The sequence below is a fragment of the Ctenopharyngodon idella genome, chromosome 2 (genome assembly GCF_019924925.1).
Source record: "Ctenopharyngodon idella isolate HZGC_01 chromosome 2, HZGC01, whole genome shotgun sequence".
Taxonomy (NCBI): domain Eukaryota; kingdom Metazoa; phylum Chordata; class Actinopteri; order Cypriniformes; family Xenocyprididae; genus Ctenopharyngodon; species Ctenopharyngodon idella.
Genome location: NC_067221.1, coordinates 551,719 through 563,618, shown reverse-complemented (window position 1 = coordinate 563,618; position 11,900 = coordinate 551,719). Strand labels below are relative to the sequence as shown.

The following is an 11,900-nucleotide window of genomic DNA, read 5'->3' as shown; positions in this document are numbered from 1 at the left end:
CATTTTAATATAACATTATAGTCATTATGGCCTTTAGAAAAATGTCTTTTGGAGGAGGTGGGGTAGTGCACAATAGGCCCCTGTGGCGCGGCCTAAGCTTTTGTCCTTAATGGCATTTTTTTCCTTACATTCTTTTACTTTTATACTTTAAGTAGTTTTGAAACCAGTACTTTTACACTTTTACTTGATTAAAAAGCTTGAGTTGATACTTCAACTTCTACAGAAGTCTTTTTAAACCCCAGTATCTATACTTGAATATCTATACCTGAATAATGAATGTGAATACTTTTGACACCAGTGTTTGAGTGTCAGGTTTCAGAAATTGTGTGACATGTAAGGATTTTGTGTGTAAGCAGTTGAAAAAAACTGTATGTCAATATTGATAATGATTGTATGATATTTGTATAATATCAGTCTTTAAATGCCAGATATTTAAAGTGTAACTAAATTATACTTGCAATAGTTCCACTTTAGCACAATCAGATACACTTCAGTATATCTTTAGTTGGACCTCAGTACTATTTCTGCACAGTTAAAGTGCACTAAATACAAAATTAGTTGTTCCAATGTAGCAGACTTTAAGTATACCAGTTTAGTATACCAAAAGTACAATTGCAGGGTATTTTTATTAACTACATAAATATGTAAATGTAGTATACTTTTACATGAAATAAGTGTATTTCAAATACATTTTAGTATATTTATTTTTTACTAGGGTATTTACCTCTAAAATACATGTTTTCTTCATCATCTTGACAGAGTTGAAAAGCTGACAGTTGTGGTTCTACCACATCCACCCTGAGGCTGAAAGTCTGCTAAATTACATCATGCTACTTCAGGTTAATGATTTAGCTAGGTTTTGCAGGGCAAAATGCAATAAAACAATTGTGCTCTTAATGATGTATTAAAAATTTAAAAAATGTAAAAGAGAAAATGATCCTTAATGTCCTAATCCCCTAGGGCCTAGGCTTTTTTTCACACTGTACACAAATCTAATATGGTATTAAATCTGATTTATAGGACTGACTGTTCATTTTGCAAGTGATGAAATGCAATCATTCAGACAGTGATGTCAGATATCTGTTGTATCTACAATTTCACATAGTAATGTAATTCGAATGTTTTTGAGGTGTTCAAATTACAGAAAAAAAGTGACTTAAAATCAGATATGCCAAAAATAAGAGTTTTGTAGCAATCTGATTGTAGAATTGGAGTAAAACTATTCACGTCTTATGCAGTCATTTAAAAATATATAAATAAAGTAACTAGTAGTGGGCCGGGCCTCCCTTTTGCAGAGAAAAATACCAGTTAATACCAGAATAATTACTCCAGTCTTCAGTGTCACATGATCCTTCAGAAATCATTCTAATATGATGATTTGATGCTCAAAAAACATTTATGATTATTATCAATGTTAAAAACAGCTGTGCTGCTTTAGATTTTTGAGGAAACTATTCTTTCAAGATTCTTTGATAAATATACATGCACTCTCTCAGACATGACCTTGATTTAAAAATTATGTATGATTTGAATATTGTACTATATTGTAATATACTGCACATGCGCTGGAAAAACAACATGGACATCGAATTTGAAGCGAGGCTGTGTGAAGAAGTCCATCTCTACCCGCACCTCTACAGTCCGTCGTTAAAACAACATAAAGACAGCCAGATGTGCAATAATTCGTGGAGGGAAATTGCCCAGAGTTTGGGCAAAGAAGAAATTGTACACTTTCAGCAGTATAAATACAAGTAGTCCGCATCCGTGCTGTCCGCAGCAAGAATGGTGTGTGCAGGTGGTCGTGGAGGATTTTGTCAGGTATAAAATATATTCTGGACAAATCACAAATAGTGTATCAGTTCAAATGTATTCACAGCCTGTATCTTTCTCCACTTCTCAGGGTATTCTGGAGGACCTGTGGTGTTCGGCAAAGTTGCAGCTAGTGTCTCACCTACATTGCTGAATTTCTACACCAAAATTTCCAAATTTCTGCCTTGGATAAAATGCATTTTTGAAGGTGTGAAGCAAGACCTTGATTAATAAACATTTTATTTTCTAACACACTCTGTTGATTGTATGTGTGGATTTTTGAAGATCATATTATAATTTGACATCTTGATCGATTAGTCAGATGTGACAAACACCAAACACTTTCAGTGGAAAGATGCATCGACCCTTCTCAGCAGGGTTGGTTTCCTGTGGGGGCCGATCTCATCAAATGTGGTCAGACGCCCTATGAGAAATATCCTAGTTTGCAAAGACATCTTAAATAGGTCTGAGTAGTAGTAAAAATGCAGTGACACATTTTGCAAATACCACAAGCACAAAGAGGCGCTTCACTGCGATTCTGTTCACCACGGGTGTGATCACACTTCATTTCACAGAGAGGTTCTTCCATTAGTAATCCTTGACACATTGCACCAGGGGCATTAAAGGGTTAGTTCACCCAAAAATGAAAATAATGTCATTTATTACTCACCCTCATGCCGTTCCACACCCGTAAGACCTTCATTCATCTTCAGAACACAAGTTAAGATATTTTTGATGAAATCCGATGGCTCAGTGAGGCCTGCATTCACAGCAATGACATTTCCTCTCTCAAGACCCATTAATGTACTAAAAACATATTTAAATCAGTTCATGTGAGTACAGTGGTTCTACCTTAATATTATAAAGTGACAGGAATATTTTTTTGTGCGGCAAAAAAAAAAAAAACTGACGGTTCGTCACATACTCTCTCATTCATTACAACATTGTTGTGAGTCTGTGTTCCATAACATCATGTGCATTTTAACTCATAAACACATCTGACACTTTCTGACAATTTTATGTTTAGTTTTCAATCCCTGCTGTACCGAACCGTTACCTTAAAACTGTGGTATGTGACGAACCGTCAGTTTTGTGTACTGCTACACCCCTAGTTCGTATACTAACATTATATCAGTTAATGATATATACGGTTATTCTACAATATTCAAAATGCATGCTTACATTCTCAGTTCTTATCATCCAAACCATCTGTGGCTTCAATGAGACCACAACATGAACAATGTTTTCTAATCGTGTTGCTCATACAACATTTTTTTTTTTTTTTTAAAGAAACTCCACCCACCCTTAACGTGTATTTATACCGTGTTTAGCCAGTGAAAGCTCACTGATTGTCTTCTTCATCATGACCATCATCATCATCTCTCTGCTCCTGCTGGCCTCTCTGCTGCCACACCTGACCTTCACTGGTGAGACTGATTATTTAACAGCATATGACGATGATTTTTAAGAGGTTTAATTGGTATGTGCTGATTAAGTTGACTGACAGCACACTCTCTCTCTCACTCTCTCTCTCTCTCTCTCTCTCTCAGCTCATGTGAATGTGGGTATAGTGAATGGGAGAGAAGCCATACCCCATTCCAGGCCTTACATGGTTTCTCTTCAGAAAAATGGGCAACATCACTGTGGTGGATTTCTCATTTCTGATCAGTATGTCTTGACTGCTGCACATTGCTCGACTAGGTAAGAGCTCGTTTAGTGTGAAATGCAATGTTGACTTAAAATGACTTTTGACTGATAATGACTGACGTGCAACCAGCATATCAGTTATGACATAAATGACCATTTCCAATATGCTCTTTCAACAGATTTGAGTTGACGGTTGTGGTTGGTGCTCATGACTTGAGGAACAGCAAGAGATCAGATCACATCAAAGTGAAGTCCACCATCCCACATCCAAACTATAATACCAGTACTGATGAGAATGACATCATGCTTTTGAAGGTACCAACCTGTAATACATTTAGTTGTTGGTCATGAAACAGTACCACAAACCACTATCTTTAATTTCTATTGCAATTTCTTGCTTTAAAAATTAATGAAGGGATTTGAATCCTTTTTTATGGAAATGGCCAAGTGCCTCTTTGAGTCTGTTTCCTACATTATTAATTTATTGCTCTATGTAGCAACAAAAAATGGGCAAAAAAGCAGAAAACTTGAAAAATCACTGAATCATTTTTGTGGTTATTCTCAGCAGAAAATAGGGGGGAAAAAAGCCTCAACTTGGCCTTTATAGCTTCTGTACTAACCTCAAAAACAACAGTATAATACAATGAACTAAAAAGATTTTTATAAAAGATTGTTTATTAAAAATGGTTGCATTTTTTAATTACAGCTAAAGAAAAAAGTCAAACTAAAAAAAGAAGTTAGAAAGATATCATTACCAAAGAAAGATGAAGACATCAAAGCAGGTACTCTCTGTGCTGTTGCCGGCTGGGGAAGCATGAAGACCAATGGCCAAGGCACAAGCAATTGTCTAATGGAGGCAAACACGACTGTATTAAATCAGGCAGAATGTAAGAAAAAATGGGAACATGAATTTTTTGAACAACAGATGATCTGTGTACATGGCCATGGTGGAACCTGCAAAGTATGTACAAAAGATGATTCACAGACTTTATGGTTATGCGGGAACTTGCTTCACTAGTGACGTGTTGACCTGTGTTTCTTAACAGGGGGATTCAGGAGGTCCTTTGGTTTGTGGAGAAACTGCTGTTGGTGTCACATCTTTTGGTGGCCATCTCTGCAATTCACATAACAGTCCTAATGTGTATACTAAGATTTCAGCATATATCAACTGGATCAACAATGTAATTGGAAATGTTAATAGACTTCATGGAAACTAAAAAGGAAGAAATGTTTTTCTTGAATTCTTCCATAAACCTTCTTTCAATAAACGTATCACACGGCAAGCATCAGTTTTAGTCCAAGTGTTCTCATTGTCATAACCATATATGAATTAGGCAGCACCCTCACTTTCCAGTCATACCTGTAGACTCGTATCTCATTGAATGGGGAAAAACTGAAATACCCAAAGTGTTGGTCAAAATGACAGTAATTAAAAAAAAAAAAAAAAAAAAAAATTAAAAACAGGAATGATTATAAACTGTATATATAAAAAAATAAAATGTATAATATTAATCAATTATAATAAATTAATAAATTAAATTAATATAAATGTATTATTATTATTATTACTATTATGAAATAATATTTCATTCTATGAAATTATTTTTTTCAGACAGGTCAAAATAAAATATGAAAATAAAATAAAAACAGTCCTGGAAAAGAATCCAGGATTTGAGTTGATCTCCAGCACTACCTTTTTGACAAAACTTCCCTCAGCTAGCGTGTCTTTTTGAAGTGACTAGAAGCCTTGTCACCTGACCTGAATACTGTGTGCTGATTCGCTAAAACAGACTTATCGGTTTCTGTACACAAACTACAAGGGCGCTTGTCGGCTTCTGCTGTAAAACGTAAAAAAAAAAATAAAAATAAAAAATTAACCCACTGTTTCTTCATAGGCTCGGATGAAGGAACTAAAAAAATACTTTGGTGTTCATTTGTACATCCAAACACTGAGCAACTGCCATGCTTCGCTCGTTTGCAAGCCATGATGCCTCTCGAGGGAAAAAAAAATTGCGCTCGCCTCGCAGGCCAGTAGCTCATTTTCTCATGGGCGGGCAAAGCAGAGAAAGGGGAGGTAACCTTTCCCCTTATGACGACATATAGGGAAGATTCCAGATTGGGCCATCTGAGCTTTCATTTTCTCAAAGGCGAAGCAGGATACCCAGGGCTCGGTTTACACCTATCGCCTTTTCTAGCCACTGGGGGACCATAGGCAGGCTAAGGGAACTCATATTATTGTTAAAAAACATCATAAAGTGAAATTTTCATGCCATGGGACCTTTAAGATCCGTTTGGCCATTGGCTTTTAAAGTTGGCATTAAACGGAAGTTGCAATTGTCTTTTCTTCTCTACTGTGACGTCTATCCGAGTGAAACGGCATCTGAAATGAGAGGGCGGGACTTGATTTCGTCCTTAGGGAATTGATTGGATCGTTGGAAGTTGGGCGTTGCTAACGAAATGGAGGCAGATATGAATGCCCATTTGCAGTCAGCTGTGGGGGATTTATCTCCACCGGACTCACTCTGAGCAGCACCCTCACGTTACTGTAAGAACTTTATTTACTGAGGATGAGGAGGATGGTTAATGGCACTAAACAGCAAGAAAGTGCGCGCGAGAGTGACTGACTGACGGTGCGTGTCCGTTGGCGCGGAGCAAGCAGGTAAGAGCAAGTGTTTTTGGTTTGTTCCTATGGAAGTTGACCCTTACGCTCGTGCGTAAGTTAAGTGTGACGCTCAACTGAAGCTAACCTCACCGACAGCATTTACCCCATACGTCACTGGATCTGCTGGCAATTCCAGATAGCTCCGCCCTCACGCCATAGCATGTGACAGGAAGAGACGATGAGTCATTTTGAAGGGGGAGGGGAGGTTAATGTTTTTGATTAAAGATTATGAGGGCACATGAATTTTAAAAAAATAATGAAGTGCACGGATAAATTATTGATAATAAATACTACAATATTCCATAAAAAAATAAGAATTGTCAATTTTGATTTCATGCCGACTTTAAATGCATCATTATGGATTAATATGAGGAGAGTTCTCTGCATGAAAGACCCGCGACTGCAGACGTGCTAGTACTGCATTTCTCTGATACGGTAGGAAATGAAATGAAATGTGGAAGATGTAAAGAGGACATATCATGAAAATCTGACTTTTTCTGTGTTTAAGTGTTATAATCGGGTCTCTGGTGCATCTACCAACCCAGAAAACGTGAAAAAGGACAACCCAGTAACTTTGTTTTAGCAAGCCTTTCTCTGCAAGCGTGTGAAAAAATGAGCCGCTCAGATTTCGCTCCCCTAGTGACGTAGGAAGGGGACCTTATTATAATACCCACGGTGCTGTCATTTTGTTTTTGCAAGCGACAACAGTGAACAAGAACCTTGTGTGTATTTGACAGTTTAAAAACAACAAAAACTGTGAAAGAGAAGTTACTCACGAGACTTGACGTCTGACAGCCAGCTGTCTGTGTGCGTGTGCTTCAGATAAGTGCGCTCAGAAAACGATCCACTAGAAGTTTAAACTGATAAAGCTTTAAAACGCGTGGAAATAATAAACTTTAATGATGAAAGAAGAACTATGCTATCCATGAGAGTGTTCGTGATATAGATGTTATTCAAAACCAAGCAGATGTCTTGTTAATATTTGGCAGAGAATCAGATTGATGCAGGAACTGTGATCGTAGAGAGGGGGCGGGGCACAGCAGCTCATTTGCATTTAAAGGCACATGCGCGAAAACAGCATGATCTTGACTGTAGTCAGAAATGGGTATTTACAATGTGGATTTATAAATGATCTGTGAAGTATTTTAAGCTGAAACTTTACAGACACATTCTGGGGACACCAGAGACTTAAATTACATATTGTAAAAATAATAGGTCCGCTTTAAGATGATTGACAGGCCAGTTTACGGTGACAGGATGTGTGTCAGGATGTGACAGAGAGCAAAGACGCAATTGTATGACATGATAGTATGTCCCAAAGCTTGTCTAATCTTTTGCCACACACTCAAAAGTAGGCTAACTGGGATGCAGCACAAGTCAATGGCAGGTAAATTCCTATGTACACTACCGGTGGACTAACCTACATAAAAATATGTTTTCTTTATAAGTTAATTTTTTTTTAAACAATGTAAGTTTATCAGACAGTATGTAAAACTATGTGAAAAAACTATTTAACAGGCTACTCAATCAAGAGATTAAACACAACTACAAGCCAAGTATACTTACTATACTTAATTATACTTTTAAGTATATCTCAATCAAAAGACTGAGAATAAGTATAGGCCAAATATACTTAGACCTTTCTGTCAGTATAAGTCAAGTATACTTAAGTGCAATTTTAAGTATATTTCTGAGAAGTATAAAAAGTAGACTGAAAGTATACTTTCTTATTTTTTAGTTTAAAAGAAATATACTAATAGCACACTTGAATAAACTTCTTTTTCGTAAGGCATGACAGACTTCTAGGTAACACTTCATTAATGAATAACTACACAGGAACAAATGAGTAACACATTATTAACACTCTAGTAACTACTATTAACTAACAAGAAACTCTGATTAATGAATTAAGTAATAGTGATCAGTTGAAGGTGGTAGTTCACTATTAGCTAATCAGTAACTACTGTTTTTTCATTCCTCCCAGAGAACTACTAAGAACTACTACATACAGGTTCATAATTAATGTGAATAATGCATAATGTATAATTAATTCTAAAGTAAAGGTCACGGTAACACACTAGTAATGACTAAAGTATTACCAAATCCTTCAGAAGGAATTACTAATGATTTGGATCAGTATTATAAAGTGAGAAACATGATAACTCTCTAGTAACTACTGAAGTCATTGTTTTGAGGTTTTTGTATTTTTTTGTACAGTTTTGTACAGTAATTCCTTCTGATGTATTTGGTAACACTTGAGTAATTACTAGTGGGTTACCATGATCTTCACTTTAGAATACTGATCCAAATAATTAGTAGTTACTTTAGAGTTATATAGTAACTCTTGAGTTATTACTATCCAATACTTTACAAAAACCTCAAAAGTTCACAATGACTCCAGTAGTTACTAGAGAGTTATCATGTTTCTCACTTTGTAATACTGATCCAAATCATTAGTAATTTGGTAATACTTCTGTCATTACTAGTAGGTTACCATGACCTTTACTTTAAAATTAGTTATACATTATGCATTATTCACATTAATTATGAACCTGTATGTAGTAGTTCTTAGTAGTTCTCTGGGAGAAATGAAAAAAAAAACAGTAATTACTGATTAGCTAATAGTGAACTACCACCTTCAACTGGTCACTATTACTTACTAATTCATTAATCAGAGTTTCTTGTTAGTTAATAGTAGTTACTAGAGTGTTAATAATGTGTTACTCATTTGTTCCTGTGTAGTTATTCATTAATGAAGGATCAGTATTCTAAAGTGTTACCGACTTCTATTGCATATGTCTTCTACATTTACCATAAATTTGTGCATTTAATGTTTATTTTATGCATTTTTAACATTGCTATCAGTACACTTCATAACTTGATCTGAAGGGACACAGGAAGCCAGACTTCATTCAAGATCCTACATGATTTCTATACAAAGAAATATCCAACACATATGCGGTGGCTTCATTGTGTCTGACAGCTTCATGCTGCTTTACAGAGTTTTTTTTTATTCAGTCAGAATTTCATTGCGAGTCAAAGAGTCCCAGATGGCTGCAAAAGGGTCTTCAATTGATGTAACTACTTTCACAATGACATACTATGATACCCAACCTAGTGTGTAGATGACTTCTAGGGAGTTCACCAATTACTATTTGAACCCAAAATGTTCAAACAATTCTTAAACTAAAGCTAAAGTTGAGCTTATTGTTTGTAACTTTACAATGCATCATAAAATATGTTTGTAAATGTTTGTATATGGTTGTAAATGTATATTGTTATAGATCAGTTGAGAAGCTGACAATTGTGGTTGAAGCTCATGATCACAATCATGGTTCTAGCCACAGAGATATCAAGTTCTACCACATCCACCCTGAGTATGAGTCTGCTATCATGCAGGTTTTGCAGGGCAAAATGCAATAAAACAGTTGTGCTCTTAACCCTCGAGCAGCCTTCGCATAGAACCCCTTATTGTACCTTCATGGACAAATTTGGGCACGAAGGTCTCAGGTGTGATTCCAGTTTTTTTCTTTTTTTTAAATAAATGTCATATCACTATCTAAAATAAAAACTATCAATTTATGTTTGTTTGTTTTTTTTGTTTTGTTTTGTTTTTTTTTGGGGGGGGGGGGGGGGGGGGGACTCTCTTTCACTTCTCATCTTCGCGAAGTCTTGTATTGCCACGGTGTACATTTCTGAGCGTTTTCTTGTATTGTCTGCCTGCCTGTTATTGATAATGTTTGCCTCTCTTTTACGATTCTCTGCTGCCTGCCCTTGGACCCTTTTGACTGTTATCTGGACTGTGAGTGATATCCGCCTGCCCTGACTACGATTCTGTCTGTCCCTTGCCATTCCTGTTTGCCCTGTCCGACCTTGCCTGTTGAACCACGCTTTCCTTTAATAAAAGCCTGCAAATGGATCCCAGCCTGAGTGACGAATCATTACACAGTGTCATATGTTGGTATAAAAATAACAAAAATAGCAAAAATATCTATGGCCACTGTATGGCAGTAGTGCTCAATGGCTGCATATAGGCTGAACTCTATAAACCATTGTTGTAACGAACTTAACTTCTTAAGTTTTAGATTTTATCACAAGTTAAAATTGTAGAATAATAAAAAAAAAACATTTGTGTTGAGTGAGACTATACAGAGATGCCAAAATATGCTTACAGACAAATATGACCATGCTATAAGGAAAAGACAAAGTAGGAGACAGAGCAATAATTTATTTCAAGAAGAACATTAAATTCCAATAACTCAAAAAAGTACCAAACAGGTAAGAATAAACAATAAACCGAACAATAACACAATAAAAGTAAATGGTAACAAACTGATAAAAATAAACAATGTACAACATGTTTTGTGTGTGTGTGTGTGTGTGTGTGTGTGTGTGTGTGCCACACTGAGAATGTTGTATAGCTCACCCCTTCATTTATGTGTATGTATGATCTGCATTGTGTTGGATTTATTGATTTTTATTGGACAAATAAAAAAAAAATGCTCTGAATTATAGCATTTCCTATTCATTTCATATGGGTGCCCATTCACATGGCCAAGTCTTGTAACGCTCAGATTAAGGAAAGTAATTTTAAAAAAAACAAAACAACACTATTTTGCCCACACTTGTCCCAAAGGCTGCTTGAGGGTTTTTAAGCATGTACTAAAACTTTCGAGGAAGATAAAATTATCCTGAATGTCCTAATGCCCTAGGCTTTGTTCACACCGTACACAAATCCAATTTGGGTTCAAATATAATTTATGAGGACTGACTGTTCATTTTGCATGTGATGAAATACAGTACATTAATTCAGTGTTATCAATATCTTGTGCATCTACATTATTTGCCACAGTAATGACACAAGCGATATATACAAATACTTGAAACCTGATCTGAGCGTTCAGAGTCAGACTAAGATGTATTCTGGATTTAGATCAGAAAACCACATATGGATGTGGTTTGAATTGGGATTGTAAACTTAATTGATTTAGTATGTTTGTTTCTTTGTTTTTTGGTTCAAATTGCACAAAAAAAAATGAATTGAGATATGCCCAAAAAATGTAAAGTTTTGTACACATCAAGCCGACGGTCAGGGCGTTAGGAAGTGTTGGGCCGTTTTTGAGTGTCATCCGACTTAGTTTTTCGATGTCTTCCACACCGTTGGCTCTAGTCGGACTCAGTCTCTTCTGTCCATGCAAGCTCATGCAGTTGTGCGCTCTAGACAGAATACTCCAGTTGCAGGGAATACTTTAGTAGGCTAAGAAGAAGCAAATATATTTATCAAGTATAACGAGGCTGGGTTCCTTTAACTGTCCATCCTATTAAAAACAGGTAGGCTATATAAGATAATTGTAAAAAAGAGTATTGTATTTCGCCAGACTTTATAGTGCAAACATATTCAAGCGCGAATGAGAACCATTTCGCAAGGGGGATGCCAGGTGTGCGGAAAAAAAGAAAAAATCTGAAAATTCGAATCCCAAAATTGAAAATCGAATACCAACCCACCGAACGAATAATCAAATATCCAAGTCCAGCCCTACATACTACATGAAAGGTAATTTTGAAAAATCCATAATAGGGGCACTTTAATGGATCTGAGACCCTATGGATTGAATGGATTGAACTCTAATGTGTGAATAAACACCTGCAGTGCAGCAATCAGTGTATCCAACACCAGTGAAGTCAAAATGAACAAGGTAAGAAATAATATAGGTATTAAAAGTTTAACACACTCACAGCATGTTGCAGCATCCTACTGAAATCCCATTTCCGGTGGCTTTCA

General features: G+C 36.2%; 1 protein-coding gene across 1 annotated transcript; it reads left to right on the top strand.

Annotated features, from left to right (window-relative positions):
* The first annotated feature begins 2,928 nt into the window (after positions 1 to 2,928).
* Positions 2,929 to 4,745, top strand: LOC127505094 (complement factor D-like). The gene is made up of 5 exons (XM_051880398.1): positions 2,929 to 3,236; positions 3,360 to 3,510; positions 3,636 to 3,771; positions 4,163 to 4,417; positions 4,503 to 4,745. The coding sequence occupies exons 1-5, from the start codon at positions 3,173 to 3,175 to the stop codon at positions 4,671 to 4,673; spliced, it is 777 nt and encodes a 258-aa protein (XP_051736358.1). The 5' UTR covers positions 2,929 to 3,172; the 3' UTR covers positions 4,674 to 4,745.
* Positions 4,746 to 11,900: the final 7,155 nt, after the last annotated feature.